This window comes from Centropristis striata, chromosome 13 (assembly GCF_030273125.1).
Source record: "Centropristis striata isolate RG_2023a ecotype Rhode Island chromosome 13, C.striata_1.0, whole genome shotgun sequence".
In the NCBI taxonomy this organism is placed as follows: Eukaryota; Metazoa; Chordata; class Actinopteri; order Perciformes; family Serranidae; genus Centropristis; species Centropristis striata.
In genome coordinates this window covers 20,611,837-20,630,848 of record NC_081529.1, presented here as the reverse complement: position 1 = coordinate 20,630,848, position 19,012 = coordinate 20,611,837, and the positions used below count along the sequence as shown (strand labels likewise).

Sequence of the window (19,012 nt, the reverse complement as noted above, 5' to 3'; positions counted from 1 at the left end):
CAAGCATGTGATTTTTAAGTGCACGCACACATTTTGAAAGAAAGCAGCAGAAATCTGAGTGCGAGCGCAAAATGTGAGCATGAGGAGAACAAATCTGAGCATGAGGAGAACAAATCTGAGCATGAGAAAGACAAATTATGCTCTCAAACTGAAAATCTACGCTCTTGAATAAAGATAGGATAATTCTTCCATAAGTACCTAGTATGAAACAGGAGCTAAAAAAGCCACTTAAAATGGGGTTCTAATAACTACAAGTGGTCCTAGTTCTTGAAGCATGGACACAATGAAAAGTTGGCTTCAGGCAGAGACTGAAGAGATGTGACCCAAAGATAATTAAAAACCCCTCAAATATTTTAATAAAACATACCCCTCACCACTGCACTGCCCTTAATTTCATTGTTAATATTTATTTATTTACACTGAATACATAAAGTACATTTTCATCTTTTCTACTTTTAATTTTTTTTTTAATAACTGCTGCACAACAGTACTTACAATTTTTCTTTATCTCATCTTATAAACTCATAGGTTGATGCAGAATATATGGGGATTTGTCTAATAGTGTGAATTTTAGTGAGGATTTTTCAAACTGTAAAGCTACTTAATGGTAAATAGAAAAAGGAAAAGCTGAATTTAAGAAGTTGGTTAACTTGAACACATGACAACAGAAATAAAGATGCAAAAACATTTATTATGCATTAAAATATATAATCATGCTTGTATTATCATATCATGTGTAGCAGAGGTATTATTATAGTTACATTACTGTATTTCTCACTGACATATTGGATTAATATATTATTTTCTATTTTTTATTTAATGTTGTTTTAATGCATTAATTGTGTGGGAGTTTTCTGCAGCCGGAGCGCCCCCTGCAGGCCGCTGCACACCTGATGCGTGGATCACCTGTCTGTCTCACCTGGTCACTCCTCGGTAGGTTAAACTGTTTAGAAACTTAGTTTAAAAGTTTGTTTTTCTCGGTAAAAGTGCATCTTCTGGAGCTCACTCTTATCACAGCTCATGTTTCCCTGCCCGTGACTTGTTTCGGGGTAGTTTACTGAGATAAATCTGATCTATCGGTCACTTTGCTAGCTTGATTGTTTTCATGAGGCTTCAGGTGAGCTGATAAACCTCCGTGCTGCAGTTTGTTAACGAGCAGTTGGATCACATAAAGTATTTCTTTATTTGTTTTGATAATATCTGCAGCTCGTTAGCATTAAATCGGCTGCGTTTGACCTAATTTAGTCCCGCTGTTAGTAGATTAAACGGCTGCTTGGAGCCTCGTTTATTAGTTGCACGATGCAAATGAGAGCATGACAGAAATCAGCACGGAAATGTACCAAAGTATGTGCTAAGTATCAAAAGTAATGCAGATTGTTCCATATATCCGAAATATATTATTGGATTATTATTATTGATGCATTGATGTGAGCAGAATTTTCCAGTTGTCAAAGTAGGGCTCATTTTAACTACTTAATATACTGTGATGTAGTTTAATTCATAAAAATACATAATTATTTTTTAAATAATATTAATAATTTTTTATTAATAATAATTATAATAAAGTATAATATTTGCCTCTAAAATCTAGTAGTAGTTTAGAGTAAAAGTATTAATTTACAGAAATGGACCTCAGATTGTACTTTAGTACAGGACTTGATCATTTTTGTCTGTGATGTGACACATGGAGCTGGAGGGAAGCTGTAGCTGTTGATATATGGTTGCCTTTTGTTTTTATTTAGTTTTTTTTAACATGTATATATATATTTATTTATAAATATATGTATATAATTTAGCTACATAAAACTTCAGAAATTGATTTGAAGAAGCCTACATATCTCCAGATATGTATTAGGGGTGTTAATAACAAGTTTCATAAAGTTGGATATTAAATCAGTTCTTGGGACACGATACGATATTTGCATTGCATCTTCCAGACATTAAAATAAAAACTATTCATTCTTCTTGACATTTTAGATCATGTTATTGAATCAATAGACTATAAACATCAGGGGTAACGACACATCGGAATTGAGGGTCAAACAGGACAGGATGTTGTCTGCTCTACAGAATGTAAAGCTACTTGAGGTAAATGTGCTATTTGTGATAATGGGTTATACAAACTTAAGTTACTGACTTTATTGCACATCAACATACTGAAATGGCTGCTACACTCTACACCTCACAACAGATGCACATTTTTGCAACAAGGTGGCTCTTTTAAACCATCCAAAACCACTGTTTTGATGTGTTATCATGTGACTCAGGCAGCATTTAATGAAGATCTTTGTTTATTAACAGTGCTGTAATGTTGCTCTCTTACAGATTTTTGGAGTGAAACAGGTGCTGTTGGATTCTGCTGCTGCTGCTGGAGCTTCCTGTCCATGCAGGTTGGAACCACTTTGTTTCTTCTCAAATGTTCTTCTGCAAGTTAAGAATCTGCTGCTGACATTCATATTGTGACTTTATGTCTCAGCTCCGTGCACTTTCTGCAGGAAATATGGCTTGTGTTTTATGTTTTTGCTCTTGCTGGCTGCTGATATTTCCTGTTTTTAAATCTGCATGCAGAGTTTGTAGGTATAAACTGTGATTGCATGTCTTGCTGTGACTGAGCTTTAATATTTATTGTTGTTTGGCACATGCATTATGATGTTTTCATGCTTTTAATTTGTGCAGCGATTAAAGTTTTGCAAGTTGTTGTGTTTCATCTTAGCTCAGGTAACCATTCCTGCAGCTGAGGTTAATATTGTCTGCTGGTTTTACAATGCTCACCCAGCTAATTGATTTCCCATCATCAGCTTCTATAATATTCGGTGACTGTATAATTTCCTGTCCATGCAGCTTGGAACCCCATTGGTTATTCCCAAAGTTAACTGTCAAGGTAAGAAACTGCTGCTAAAATTCAGAGTGAGTTTATGTCTCAGCTCTGTTCGCTTTCCGTTTATGTGTTTGGAAATATGTCTGTCCAGTTGCTTGTGTTTTATGTTTTTGCACCTGGTGGCTGCTGGTATTTGCTTCATTGTTGCTGTTTTTAAATCTGTGTGCAGAGTTTGTACAGATATAAACTGTGATTGCATATCTTGTTGCGCCTGAGCTTAAATATCAGGCTGAGGTTGATATTGTGTGCAGGTTTCAACAATGTAAACACAGCCAGTTGAGTTCACATCATTATTTCCTATAATGATGGGTTGCTAGCCTATATAATTTCCAATCTCGTAATCAGCACGGCTCTTTCCAGAATTGACTCTCTGTCCTTGCAATCACTGATCACTTGAGCAGGTTAAAGGACGGCTTGTTGGGCATTCAAAGCTGTGTCCCAATTGCTATTGCATACTGCACAGTGGAGGCTTTTAGTGGGGTGAAAAGACTTTTTCAGATTTTTGACACTAATGACATGCAGAGAGGAATCGATGCTGCAATTTACAGCTGCAGAAAATATTTCAATTGTAGATCGTAGCAAGACAGCTGCAAGAAGAGCTTGAAAACTCCAAACAACAAGTATTCGTCTTTTGGAAAATGGTAAAGCATGTTGATTGAACAGTATACCATAAAATCATATTATATAGTGCATATTGTAAACAGTTGGGACACAGTCTTGGCTCTGCTCAGTCAATGTTTATGTGCTTGTAAATACAGCTGCTGACACCGCCGGCTGCTGTTTTCTGCTGTTCTGAACGTGCAGAGTTGCAGTCGTATCAATTCTGAATTAATTTGTTGTTGCGAGTAAGCTAATTTTCCTCTGGCTGTGGTTTGGCATGTGTATTATGATGCTTTCATGCTGTTGATTTTCTTTTTGCTGTGATCAATTATGATTAAGGATGTCTGAGTATTATGGGCTGGATTGGCTTCTGCATTTTATTCCCCTGTAATTATTTGGTGTTGTTGTTGTTCTGTCAGCAGCCCTGCAGGCTGAAGGGTAATACTCCATGATGGCTCTCGGGATGTAAACATTTGTGCTGCTGTTGCCACAAAGTGACTCACTGTAATATTTGGAAAATATTTACTGTCCTTCATAAAGAGGCCCTTGTTAAGTCTGAAGCTAATTTTCCCGTCTGTGCAGCTTTTTTCATAACTTCCCTGCAGATCTGCTTCTGGCTGATTATTTCTTGCTGTTTTCTTATGTTCATCTGGTATTAATTGTTAATTAATTTTCTTATTGTGGTGAACCTGTTGCATGTGTACTGTGATGCTTTCATTTGTGCATGGAATACTGTAGAGCTGCCTGCATTAGTAGGTGTGATTGATGATTCAACATCAATATTTATAATCATTTTAAAATTGGTTTTAACTTTGTGACCATCGGATATAACAAGCAAGTAATGTCTTGGGTGGAGTTTGGATTACAAACTTATCATTCTGGTGACAAACCACTAAAGTTTTTTTAAAATTTAAAATTTAAATTAATTGATAAAATAGCCAATAGGTAGGGCTGGGATATGGCCAAAATGTTCTATCCTGATATCGGGCATTTCATATCTCAATAACAATATCTATCAAGATATAACATGTTTTCTGGTTATTGGAATTAAAAAAAACTACATGGTAAAGCCTTTTTCCTGTATGCTCGATACTCTAAATGTTCTATAGGGTTTGCTCCTGCTTTCCCCCCACCTGCAGGATCAGAACGTAAAGCATAATCTAAGTGACGTTAACTTGCCGTAACGCAATCTGTCTGCTGGTTTTTGACATTGCAATACAAACATGATAGAAAAATATATGCAACATGCATTTTTATATTGTTTAGGTGATATATTGTCATATTGCCCAGCCCTAGTACTTGTTATTTTCAGATTGTGTCACTCGATATTTGATTTTATCATGATAAGATGCCAATGAAAGATGATGAATTATTGCCCAGCCCTACCAATAGGTTGACCATTTTATTGAGGTTAATTCAATTATCTTTTTCCTTTTGTCTATGTTCTTACCTGATAATTTCCTCTTATTTTAGCTCTTTGTGAAGCACTTCAGTCAGCATTTGTTGTTTTTAAACATGCTCTAAATAAACATGACTTGACTTGACTTGAGATTAATCAATAGAAAAACAGTAGTTTGCAGCAGCCAGAGAATAAAGATGTTGAATAATATGCTGGTTATGTTTTAGATTGATTTAGTTGTTTCGTCTGGTTTCCTCTCACTGCTCGGTTGAGGTTACTGTGTTCACTTTCTTTAGGGATGTAAACTAAACTATTATCTTGGACAAAGACTCTTTTACAGACATTTTCTGTAATATTGACTTCACAGGAAACTCACATTCCCACTTTAACCTTCAGCATTAGAGAATGTTAATGTTAACTCTTATCAGTGTGTTTTCTGTGACAGCTTGATCCATCAGATCATAATTTGAACTGAACTGCTTCCCTGCTTTACACTGCTGCTCCACTGAAGCCCACAGCATGCACTCATGATCATCACTGTAATATATTTCTTAACAACAGCTTGCCTGATTCAGACCATGTGTTTTTATGGTTTCATTATGCATATCTTAATAATTATCTGCTGCATGTCAAGGGTATTGGTGGGTTCAGATTTATATATCTGACTCTTTCTTTTAATGGCTTAAAGCACTTTGCTGGAGCACAAAGTGTCCAAGGTCTCAATATCAATTCTGGACATTTACTGTCTCCACATAATGATCCGTTCTGTGAACGCTGGCAGATTAAAATAACAGATTGTGGTGCACAACAGAGAGTCACATTCATTATATCACTGTTTAACATATAGATTGAGATGACAGATGATGCCAAAAGGCCCTTGAGATGACCTTGTTCTTTATTAAAGGGTAGTGTAACAATGGAAATACACGTGATACTTTTTATGCTTTTCCCTTTTTAAAATCCCCGTCAAATTACATGAATAACCGATGAAGAATGCCTCGGAGAAACCACCCCCCCAAGGTCGTGCACTTAGAAAATATATACGGACGACATATCAGTGGTTCAAACACAAAATCATCTTAATAATTTATCTCTCAATTGAAATGGTGGGTGCTGAAATGATTTAGAAAGAAAAAAAGAAATGTCTCAAGTCGTATTCAGATCGAGAGGCTACAGTATATTGTCTCCCAGATTTCTTTCACATAGCAACACAGCATTTAAAAATCCTTTAAATAACAATCAACAGGTTAAATTCTTATGTATTAAATACTTTTCAACATATCCTTTTCTTTTTAATATTTTTAAGTTTGGCTTACAAAGTCCCAGCAGTGGTTTGCTTGTCAGTGTCTTCTCCCTCACGTGTCGCTGCCCGAGATATTATTGCACTGATAATTGAGAGTCAGCACTCTCAAGTACACTATTGGTGTCGAGTTTGATTTTTGCTTTAACCGGAGGCTGAGGGGGGAACCCCCAGGCATGCCCCTCATTACAGGGCTCAGTTTGACAGGACAGATGGGGGCTCAGACCTCAGACTCCAGGCTGGATACCCTGCCCCAGGGCTTTGGCACAAAGGGACTGTTGACTCTGCGCGCCACCAACACCTGCCTCCGCTCTCTGCTCCCAGAGCCGGGGTCCTCCCTCTTCCCTGTGCCCTCATAAGTCCCAAACATATTGTTGTGGTAAAGCACCTGCCTGTCACTCATACGAGGCAGCATCGCCGCGTTATCCGGGCAGTGGCTCGTACAGGGAAACAAGTGACACATTTCCTTGGAGCTGTCGTAGAACTGGGACGGCCCCTGGGCCAGCGGCCCCACATACACCGGTAAGTCTGTGTACGAGTTCAGGTAGGTGGAGTAGTGTCTGTGCACCACCGTGGAGGAGGAGCGGCGCAGGGCCGCGGCGTTCTGCAGGATGGCTTCCCTGTACGAGGGCAGCCGGGTGGACTCAGAGTACTTGAGCTTTTGCTTGTACGGGTAGGAGCCCATGTGGGCCGGGTCCAAGTAGGCTGGCTCCGCAGCCAGGGGGTAGCAGGAAAGGTTGTGCCCCAGGCTGCCGTAAAGCTTGTGGGGCTTCGGGTTGGCCACCACCACCCGAGGAAACAGGTCGGGCATGTCTACACGGGTGGAGGATGCAGACGTGGAGGGCTTTGTTTCATCCACCTGATGGATCCTGTCATTGCCCCACGTCGCTTTGAGGAATGAGGCGCGGCGGTTGAGTTTGTCCTTCCCCAGGAGTGGGATGTCGTCCATCTCCGGCTCCAGGTAGGACTTCATACAGGAGTTACAGCTGGTGCTGCCACCTGGATAGTGTCCCGGTGTGCAGGCCATGGCAGCAGCGACGGGGGCATGGTTGTTCAGGAGGTGGTTGGCCCTCAGCTCGGCAAGGCAGGATCGAGGTTCGTCATAGTCTCCTCTCACTCTGGGGTCTGCAGCATCGAACACGTAGCTGTGGGACCGCCGCTTCCGACTCACGCAGTCAGGAGGGTAGCTGAACTTCCTCCTCAGCGGCCCTTTGTGCTCCACGTAGATGTCGGGCACCTGGAACTCCCTGTAGGGAACGAAAGAGGACGTGGGGTGCCGGGGCTGGTTCTCCACATACAGCCTGCTGCTGTGGTGGGGGTTGGGAGCACCAGAGGGAACGGGGTCCCGTATGGCGATGTGAGGACTGCTGAGGCTGGAGATGGGCAGAGTCCGCTCCAACACATGCTGACTGTTGCGAGTGGGCAGCGTGTAGCGGAGCGGCGTGGGTCTGGTCACCACTCGGGGCTTATCTAGGAGCGGCTGGGTGGAGCTGTCCCCGTAGTGGATGGGGAAGGTGGGCGTGAGGGCCCTCTGAGGGTACGGTGAGTGGTTGTCCGTGATGCTGGAGATGTAGGGCAGCCGGCCGTGAGTCATGTCTGTGGTGGTCACTCTGGGTGGGAGGCCGACCCGCACATTGTCGCCCCCCCGCCGGCTCCAGTTCTCTATTGTCTTGGTGGCATTGTCTAGAGAGTTCTCCACTCTGGCGGAGGACACCATGTCCTTGGCCGTCTTCAGCATCTTCAGCATGTTGGCCTGTGTGTAGTTGGTGGTGACATCCGGACTCTGCATGCTGCCGTTGTGATCCGTCGACTCGACTCCGTTGAAGCAGCTGTAGATGCCCTGCACAGAGACACAAGAGTGTAATTATGATCTTAACCCTATAAAGCCTGAACCATGAACTAATTGCCAGAAAAATCTATTTTTTAAAAACTGGAGTGTTTATTGAACCAGCTGACAAATTAAAAAATAAATAAAAAATACATATATCAATTTGTATATATGAATTCTAATTTGTATCATATTTGACACATCAGATCTTTTTGTGCAATTTGTTGCTCACAGTTTAAAGCTATTATTTTTTTTATCTAATTAAACTTTTACTTCCTTTTAACATTTTCCTCAAACAAACAAAATATTTTTTTTCCATATAACACAACATCATACATCTGCTGATATGAAGTTTTCATGCAGCAATGACAGATCCACCAGTGGAACCAGCAGATCTTGGCTACATCTGGTATTTTTGTGCAATTTGTTGCTCAGTTTGTTTATCTTCAACACATCTGCAATGCCCAATTTTTTTTGCCATCTAAAAATTCACACCACAAAACAGATTATGTATTTCTTTGAATTGTTCAAGAGATATCTCAATTTTACTCTAAATAGACCTAATTATGTCAGTTAAACCTTTACTTAGTTTATCTAAATGAGAAAAATACTTTATGATGCTTCATTTGATGAATAATGTATGAAATGCACAAAAAAAGACAATTGACAATGTTTCAAATAACATTTTCAACATGGTTTCACTATAAATTAAGTCATGAAATATTAATTCATTTTTCATTTCATCAGTCCATTAAATATTCCTATTGAAGTATCAGTAACAATTTGAAAGTTTTTCTGATCTTAATTTTTTCACAATTGACAATTAATTCTTTAAAAATGGCATGTGGGTCACTGATTGACGGCAGCCATATTGGATGTCTCAAGTGAAGGCCCTCTGGTGCAAAAATTCCTGATCCCTAGTGGATTATCCAGGTACTGCATGTATCTGATCGTATACATCAGTTTTTTCAGGAAAAAAAATATCACACTGATGAACTTGTGTATCAAATATGATACATTCGGCTTTATAGCTTCAACATTGTCAATCTGACTGACTGACTGATTGGTGAATATCTATATAATGTCTGTTAACCGACTAAGCAGATGAGGTACAAACGGTTCCATTGTTGTTTCTGGTAGTTTTATGTTCACGTTGCAGTGTTTGAAATGTTGTCTGCACACATCTCCGTCTTTAAAAACAGCTCAGACATGCAAACGAGCGAGATGCTGATAGTGCACTTACCATATTAGTCTCTCCATTTTTATTCCACTAGCAGCTTTATTTTACTTTCAAATTATGCATCTGTTTGGAATGCTTAATCTCACCTCTGACTGCTGTCGACACACAGATGAAGGTTTTTTTAATGGGGCAATTTAAATTCAATTTCTGCGGAATCACGGCCATCACTATATTTCACCAAGTATCCATGAAGTCCTTTTTATTGCTTTAAACTCATTTGATTTTACTATCTGTTTTTATTGTTGCTGCCCTTGACCTTTTCTGGATGTGTACTAAGGATAGCAGCCTTTACAGCTGCACTACATTATCTGCAACTTGTGTTACTTTGGTGGCATTTAATTAAGTTTAACACAACCTGGTGGATTCTATAAAATGAGACCTAATCCTTGCACTCTAGCTACACATTTTTAAAAGTACACCTTTTATTCATGGGAGATATGTCAACCATTTATGCAGTGATACCTATTTAACCCTTTTTGAAAAATTGCCACAAATACCATGTTTATCGCTGAAAGAAAAAGTAAAAACAGGCATTATTGTCAGAGTTTGAACTTTCCAACAGTCCTTGAAAGCTTCTGTTAGATTAAGTGACCAAAGTGAAGCTTAAAATGTTGATATTTGTGTCAGAATCTCTTTATTCTACATGTGTCATTTAAAATAAAGCGTTTGCACTAACCAGATCCTGTTAAAAACATTAGATTCTGCTCCTCAGAGACACTGTGAAGACATGATTGATTCAGCTGAGACCAACAGTCACGTGACAAATATTCACTGAAAATCTGAGACAGACACAGAGCAGAGAGGAGAGGACAGGAGAGGCTGCTTACACAGAGCAGAGAGTAGAGGACAGGAGAGGCTCTTTACACAGAGCAGAGAGGAGAGGACAGGAGAGGCTGGAAACATGGCAATACTTCAATATGTGGGGAAAACTGTTTTGGTAATTATGTGTCCTTTTTGGTCATTTTACGTCTTTTTTGGATCATTTTGTGTGTTTTTTATTGGTGATTTTACTTTTTTTGGGGCATTTTGTGTCCTTTTTTGGTAATTTTATGTCTTTTGTGTCATTTTATATAAATTCCATTTTTTTAAAAAATAATCAGAGAAACATAACTTGTGTTTTTCCTTTTTTCCTGATTTCTGTCATCACCCACAAGGACGCATGAGGGTAAAATGTTAAAATAGCAAAACACGCCCTGAAACAGCTCGTTGTGGCTCAGAGGGTTAATATTTAATTTAAATACTGCATGCAGATAATAAAGTATATTGCAGTCGTGCAGTATTTCACATGTAAGCCTGACTTACTCTGCTGATAGCCAGGAGAAAGTCCAGCCGCTCGGCCTTGCGGACTGAGTGTCGGAGCTTCCAGTAGAGCAGATGCTCCCAGGCGAACACCAGCAGGCTCAGGCCCATGGCCACCAGCAGCATGTAGAAGACGCCCGCCATGTTGTCGATGTCCAGCTTACTGCTCATCACCTCCTTCTTCTCATTACGGCAGATGCCTGTGAGCCAAACAGTCTGCAGCTTCTGTGTGTCGCCTGAGAGAGAAGAGAGAACAGAGAGCACAGAATACAGACTTAAGACTCATTTGCATAACACTAGTATTGTTTTGGGACTTTGAGTGAGTAATGAAACACCCTCCAACCTTTTTCGTGAAATGCATTTGCATGGGATAATGAAATTCTCTCAAATAATCAGCACCCCAGGTACAACTGCATGAGGTTGTACAGTCCTTCTGTTTGTGATGGAGTGAAACCAAAATCAATCCTGACTTCTTGTTTTTTTTTTTTTTGCCACAAATCTGCATGTAAAATATTTGTAGAAAGCAAATGGTTTCTCGTCCTTTGAGCTTGTTACCACTTTTAAAAACATAACTACCGTATACGTCGATGAGACTCCTTGCAGCATGTGTACCAGCTGTGACTGGTGCAGAGGCTGAGGAGGTGAATCTATTTAGGAATATGCAAAGGAAGCTGGATTATATTCACTAACATAAAGAGGAAATCTGATTAACATATCTGACAAGTTGCAAAAATATTCATAACAAATGTTTTTCAATGACATATTTTTCTGCCCAAATATCCAATGTTTCATCTCTCATACTTACCAATATCTGCCCACAGTGCCTGCCTCAGCACTTTCAGAGCCCTGTAAAGTGTTGTTTTCTACATTAAATGTCTGTTTTTTCATGTTGATCCTTAACTTTCTTGCATCATATTCACACAGCTTTTGCTTGTGACAAGCTGTCTGAAAACATTGTTTGTTAAATGCATCTTGTACTTAAAGGGATATTTTAGGAATTAGAGGTGAATTAGAGGTGAAACTATCTAGTAATATGCAAAGCGAAGTTTAAAAGGAAATACAATACAGCTGGATTATGTTTACTAACATAAAGAGGAAATCTGGTTAATTAACGTATCTGGCAAGTTGCAAAAATAGTTATACTGAACGTTTATCAATGACTACATATTTTTTTTTTATTTCTACCCAAATATCCAATGTTGCACCACTGATAATGACCAATATCTGCTTATAGAGGCTGACTCAGCACTTTCAGACCCCTGTGAAGTGGTTTTATGTGCTTAAATGTCTGTGTTTGTTGTGCTCAGCCTTTACTTTCTTCCATCAAATTCACAAAGCTTATGCTTGTGACAAGCTGTCCAGCCAAATACCAGGCTGCTTTTGTTTGAAAAGATTGTTTGTTGAATGCATTTTGTTCTTAAAGGGATATTTTGGAATTAGGGGTGAATTAGAGGTGAAACTTTTGAGTCATATATGCAAAGCAAAGTTTAGGAGGAAATACAATACTGGCTGGGTTTTGTTTACTAACATAATGAGGAAATCGGGTTAATTAAGTTGCAAAAATATTTATACAGAACGTTTATCAATGACAACATATGTTTGTACGTTTGTTTTCTGCCCAAATATTCAATTTTGCAGTCCAGACAAAGACCAATATCCACTCATAGTGCTTGCTTCCCATACATTGATTTTTATTTGTGACATTTTACAGACAAATTTTACACGATTATGCTCATTTTAACCATGTAAAATGGGCAATATCATATTTCATAGAGAGCTGCAGCACCCATCACCACTCCTTGTCCTGCTTACGTTCTTTCTCTCACAAGCACATCGACAATGAACCTGTCTGTGAATAAACTCCGTGCATACTCTGTCGTTGGCTTTTCCCTGCAAAGAAGACAACTGTCCTTCCTGAACACAATCAATCTACAGTTCACAAATGGTGAGTATCATGAACACCTCTGCACAACTTGCACAAAAACTGATGCATTCAAGTTCACTTCGATAAGTTAGTCCATGTTCTTAACAATGTTCAAAAAAGTTATGAGTAAACATATAAAGACTCTAGCTAGTAAGGATAGCTATCAGTTAATGTTTGAATACAACTTGGTTTTCAAGGTTAGGATGCTGTAAACAGCTGCAGACAACAGAGAGACAGTATCGACTGCTTGTGCAAGTGGATCAAGTTAATGTTAATTCTTTAACTTTCTTTACCTGAGGAGGCACAAAGACAGAGTCCCTAGAAACTTAAGAAAACACACCAGAAAGCTGAAAAGGCTGATCAGTGTAATTACTGATCCAAGTTCTCTTAAATATTTCCAGGCTTCAGCCAGTGCTGCTGTGGCAACTGAAGCAGAAAGAGGACGTCAGATAATAAAGACAGAGAAGAAGTAGGAGAGGAAGAAGAGGAGGAGAAGCGGCGAGGGACAAAGCAACACCTGAGACTGACAGCAAACCCAGAGGGATGTAGAAGCAGAGCAGGTCAGAAAAGCAGCTTTTCAGAGTATTTCTATCTGTCTGTGCCTTGTTGACAGAAACACTGGATTTGATCCAGAGTGGCTGAATGTGCCTCAATTTAAGACTTCGCTGCACCACAGAGAGCACGGTAAATTTAATATCTGCATAATTTGTGCTACTATGAGTAAATTATCAGAAATAATGTTTTTAATTCTCTTTTTTCCCCTCTTCTTTTTATATTTGATCTGACTGTGTTATGCCCTGTGTATAAAAAAATATAACAATATCACTTTGCAGGTGTGTTTTATTGTCTGTGCAGGCACCAAGAGCCAAGATTGGTCAGAAGAATCATTCCAGGTTTCATCGTATAATTGATGACACGCTTAAAATATTATCACACATTTTTTGTTTGCTGTTTCCCGTGTTTGTCACTAAATAATTGCATTTTATTCCAGGGCCTGTGTGGGGATGGGGAAGTGAGTTACAGGCAGCTTTCCAAACACTGAGGCTGTTTCTGGTGCTGCTCACAGATCGGCTCTCGTCTGCAAGGACTCATCACATGATGTAAAGCACATGGCCACTTTCAGGGGCCGCCTTCAACAACAGAGGGCAAATCATTCTGCAGAACTCAGGGCAGAATGCACTGTGTCATATGCTTCTACTTCTTAAGATATTTGATTTGATACAATGTAATGAGGGTTGTTTGCATGTTGGATGTTTCTGTTTAGATGCTTGTCACATTGGAGACTAGAGGAGCATCAGAGAGGCTGGACAGACTCCTCTCCCTGGATCATTCTTGTCTCATCTCCATTGGGACCTCCACTATCCCCAAAGGACTCAAACATTCAGCACATGAAGGACATGAAAAGGAGAGTGTGAGGAGTCGAAGAAGTGCTTTGGGAGCAGCAGAGGGCCAGATTCCATCGAGACATAAATGCCTATGTTAGAAACAAATATATTTTCTTTTTCGTCTTCAAGGGAAATTGTATTATTTGCATAGACTCCCCAGACTCTACAGTCCGGCTCTTATAACTGGTAGGTGTTTCTAAAAAGATGTAGATCTGTACATTAGACAGGTGGTCCCAAACGTCCCTTAGTTTCTAGGGACCCCAATCAGCTGCAAGGTGATACAGTCTTGCAAGGAAATGTTGTCCTTGACAGAAGAAAAAGGTCCTGCAGCCTCATTGTTGAGACTCATATCCAGGTGCATAAACTGTGACTATAATCAACTGTGGTTCACATCACTAATGCCACGGTAAACAAAATGTTTCAAGAACCAGAAGGAGCTCAAAAGTCTGCTGGCAAATGTGTTTGCTAAGTCAGCAAACCTCTGCCCCTGCCTGAGCTTCCTTCAGGCATTGCACTAGTCATCACCGACTCCTGTGTGGCCCCTGAGTGTGATTATTTAATAATCAACAAGTAAGAGCAGCACTTTGAATAATTTTGCATTATCTTTATGTTTGTGCAGTTTGTGGTAACCAGGACCCAGTTCTGAGGCTTCTCCATGTTATACGGCATTGAAATAGTTCTTCAGAAAGCCCCATTAACATGCCCATAACATGTGAAAACAAAAGGTGCAAACATTGTAAAACGTGGGCTGTAAAACGGCGCATACGTTGAGCAATTACTTTACTTTCATAATGAATTGAAACAGTGTGGGTGTGCATCCTTCTGCATGCATCCCCCATTCATCTATCACCCCATATTCTGTCAGAAATACTTGCATTACCAAACTTTTTTATGAATGTGTTTAGGCATTGACAACATTAGCTTTAAGTTCTCTTGGTTGTAGAGAAAGATCATGATCTTGGCTTAATACAGTGACTCTGCTCTCTGATATTGAACTCCTTCATCGCCATTCTACCAAACCAACTCCTTGTAGTTGTTAATTCACTCAAACGAGCATTGCCTATGAGCAATTAAAGTTTGCTTCCACAATGCAATTGGCAAAACCATATAGTAATATATATAGAAGTTATTCCAAGGAGACGGTATCTGTTTCTGCTTTCCCCGATTTTGTTTTTACTTTGTCAATAAACATGTCCATCTTGCAAAGGATAAAGCTTCTAAATATTATTATAATTAGTTATTCAGTCATGGATGCCCAAGGTAATATTGCCACAAGTCAATAGTAAATATTTTCCCTATTTCATTTACTTTTTTTTAGCCGTTTCTCACTCTTCTTCACCCCCCAAAAAAAGTGGATTTCTGTCTCTGTGAGAATAAATAACATCAAATGATTTTGTGTATGATCTGTCAGTTTGAGATATTCTGCAATATGACGTATTCTTCTTACCATCTATTGCATATTTCTGCCAAAGGTGACCAAGCTTTTGCACGAGGCTCCACAATCATCTCTTGAAACTTGGTTTTATCTATATACATTTATGCATGTGCATTATTTGAATGCATTTTACTACAATAATATTCTGCACGCTGCATTCTTGTTTTTGTGTGTGGTATCTTTTACAGTTTCATTATGGACTGCTTTTCTATTGCTCCTTATCCATTTATTCAAGTTTCCTGGACAGACTGCAGATATGGTTATTATAGCATTAATAGTAATATTTAGGGAAATTCTGCATCAATTGCATATATATGAGGGATTTACCATCAGCCAGGAACTGGAGCAGGGCCAGGTCGATGGGTCGTTTCCAGCGTGAATCCTTCTGCAGGGCGATGCCATAACCAGTGGTGGCAAACACTTTCCCGCTGCCAATGGTCACCAGCTTGCAGCCCTCGTCTTTGCCAGCCATGTAATTCAGCACAGCAGCATCATAGATAAAGGCATCCAGTTTCCTAGAAGGGTAAAATAAGAGACAGAGTTTTACTCAAATGGCCATTATCTAACTGTTTGGCTCCGCTTTGGCTCCCAGTTCCTCTGTAAATACATTTTTACGAGCCTTGGCTGACACCTACCCTGTTTTGAGGCTGTTAAGGGCATCCTCCACTCCCTTCTGGTTGTATTTGACCATGTGGGAGTGCATCTCAGGGTAGTTACTCCTTATGTTGCGTTCTGTGCTGCCATTTGGGACCGTACCAAATCGGAACGGAGGGTACTGCTCCTGCGGCTTTTGAAACTGTTGAGAGAGAAAAAGAATAAGGATTGATACAAACAGAAATTATCTGTGATAGTGATTGATTGATACAGTTTGTCCCATCACCCAGATGATTGTTCTGGGACTCTTTTCTGTCATTCAGAAGAGTAGCTGAGAGATATTATTGCAGTGACATTCACCACCTTTTTGTTATTTCTGCCTCAACTCCCAAGTGCTCTTTGTGCTAGTTATCCCGCTGGCCTCTTGCTCTATTAATTTACACATCGAACTTGACAATTGAGAGAGCAAACAGTCCGACACTGTGTCCAAAAGAAATCCAAGCATCCTTGTCTGCAGTCAGGAATGAACATTTTATCCTTTTGCTTTTGGCAGCTCTGTGTGCATTTAATTAGCTGCGAGGACGAGGAGTGAGACGGGGTGGAAACGCAATCGACAAAATTGCACTTTTTCATTAACCTTATGCAAATATGTTCTCAGTACATTAGCAGAGGGACAATTTGAGCCGAAGTTTGTCTGCGAGAGAATGGGCGAAATCATCCGGACATCTCGAAAATGAACCAGAGCTCTTTTGCATTCTGATGTCAAACCTTGAACAATCTCTGGAGGTCAAGTTTATATACTGATCCTCCTCCTCTGTGTTCAGGTTGTGTTCCAGCAACCAAAACTACTCAAGGATAAAGTTAGGGTCGGATTGTGTTAATAAAAAGTTGATTGTTGGTAGGACAGGATGCAAGTTGTCGTCTGTTGTGTCAAAGTCGCATTATACAATCAAACATGTGCTACAAGCTGCCCTTGCTGCTCTGCTACAACAACATCCTGCAACTTTGACCCTGACGTCCGAGAGGGAACACTGATTGTTTGCAAACCACAAGATTGTCATTCTGCCTGTGTTTACTGAGAATTAGGGGTTGTGGGTATTGGATTTTTAGGGGGAGATAGCAGGTCAACAATGCGTAAAACATTGGTGCTGCATTAGTTTTTTTAAATTCCAAAATGGATTAAAGTGGTAAAACCCCCTCCAGAATAGTACATCAATACATCAAGACATTTGGAACAACAGAAAAATCCATGTTGTGATTGGATTTAAAAACTTTTGATATTTCTGCATTTTTCTGTGATTGTATAGCGAGCACTTGTGTTGCCTGTTGAGAAACTATGTGAATCTAGTGTGTAAAGCCATCCATCCTCTGAATGCTCTAGGTCTCTAGTTTTTGGTTGTAAAGTTTCATGAAGCTGTGATTATCCTAGAGGTCACAGCAGCTCATTTTATACACTGAGCTCAAGTTTCACTCACTAACATCAACACACATGAAGAACAATGGGCTCATTGAATCCACAAGAGTCTCAGCTTTCCAGTCAGACCCAATATATGCAGCTCACAGACTGTTTAGGGACCCCAGTATGCACACACATTCACAATAGGACAAAATAACACATTTAACTGCAGGAGAAAAACTGCATGGATCCTGCCCTAAATAGCATCTGATAAAGTGCATAAAGTGGGCATGTCACATCTAAAAACAGGCCAAATATTTATCATATGAAACAGAGACAAGCAGCCAGGGTTCCGACACAGATTTTTGTCTTGTTGTCTCTCCCGATTTATGCAGCTCACAGACTGTTTATGGGCCCCAGAATGCACAAATTGCACAAAAGTCACATGCAATAGGTGAACATAATGCATGGTTTTTGACTTAAGCTGCATTTTATCATCATAAAGCAGGCATGTATATAAAGAGGAGGCTTGTGACTACACATAGAGCAGTTTTCATTCAGATATATTGAACCTGTGACAATCTCTGAAGGGGAAAATTCTAACCAACTTTGCTGCCTTATTTCACTTGCATGGCACCAATGGATTTCTGAGATGATCTAGTTTCATATGATATCAGTATTTTCTGTATAGCCTTACATTAGAGCCCGCTACAACCTCTGAAAGAAAGAAAAGCTGCAAAAGAATCAAATGTTCCGCCTGTGGGTCAGTTGAATGATCACATACCAGCTGTTTAAAGTATTGGACCAAACAGCTAATGCTCTAGTTTTCTCTCCATGTATGAAGCTACCTTGCTGTATTCTATCAGGGGACATACATGGGACAGAGATGCAGCACATCAAACACAAACAGTGGATTGAAAAGAGGTTGTGGGGTGTCAGAGTTAACATGATGTGTTGCCCCATCACAAGGACTTCTCAGTGAAGTGTCTCCTTTGTGGGGACGAGGTAATCATCCCCAGAGCCGCTCCGCTCATCTTCATCACTCCCTCCTCTGATACAAGGTCACTCTCTGTGGCTTCATCTTGTACCTCATTTACATTTACTTAACCTGAAGGGTTCTGCACAGCTGGACAAACAGCAGCTCAGCCCTGCAGAATGCTGCTCAATAATCTATGGACTCGCTGTCACACCAGCTCCGTTTCTTCCTCTGCATGGTGGCGTTGTTAATGTATAATGAGACTAGAATTGTAAATGACTTTGCCAGAATCGTAATGAGCAGTGGACAGCTTGGTCTTTTTCCTCAAACGCCTCTTTAATCCCTCGGTTGCCTGCAAGAAAAGATTCTACAAACCATTTCTTGTGCTGGCGGTTTAACATGAATTCTCTTGTCAATACTGCTATAAAACACATCCTCAGGCCTGACAAATATGCATGAGATAATACGAAAAATTATATTATCACCGTCTGCCCGGAAAATCCACTTGTGTATTACATTTCAAAGGCCTGACGCCGACGTCCCCATCTAAAGAATCTGGGGATGTAATTCAATTTCTCCACTTGCTCTGTGCACCTTTTTTTGTTTTGCGGGGAAAGGGGGAAAGTCACAGCCATGACATTGACACTTCTCGATATTTGGCTCTACCTCGCACTGTTTACCCGCTCAGAATAGAGCACTTTGTGTTTTTCCTAAGCTGTACATCAAACACAACAACACGCCTGACCACACACGCAGGA

General features: G+C 40.0%; 1 protein-coding gene and 1 long non-coding RNA gene across 2 annotated transcripts in view; one reads left to right on the top strand and one right to left on the bottom strand.

Moving 5' to 3' along the window:
• The first annotated feature begins 911 nt into the window (after positions 1 to 911).
• On the top strand, positions 912 to 15,523 carry LOC131983250 (uncharacterized). Its single transcript, XR_009395462.1, has 4 exons — positions 912 to 933; positions 2,326 to 2,390; positions 2,842 to 2,881; positions 13,733 to 15,523. It is a non-coding gene; the product is annotated as an uncharacterized LOC131983250 (long non-coding RNA).
• The window catches only part of grin2ca (glutamate receptor, ionotropic, N-methyl D-aspartate 2Ca), an 87,859-nt gene continuing 74,689 nt past the window's right edge, over positions 5,843 to 19,012 (bottom strand). Inside the window, exons 10-13 of the mRNA XM_059347943.1 lie at positions 15,924 to 16,084; positions 15,616 to 15,803; positions 10,548 to 10,780; positions 5,843 to 8,017 (exon numbers count right to left, since the gene is read on the bottom strand). Of these exons, the coding sequence (XP_059203926.1) occupies positions 6,398 to 8,017; positions 10,548 to 10,780; positions 15,616 to 15,803; positions 15,924 to 16,084 (2,202 nt within the window). The 3' untranslated portion in view covers positions 5,843 to 6,397. The remainder of the gene's footprint in view (positions 8,018 to 10,547; positions 10,781 to 15,615; positions 15,804 to 15,923; positions 16,085 to 19,012) is intronic.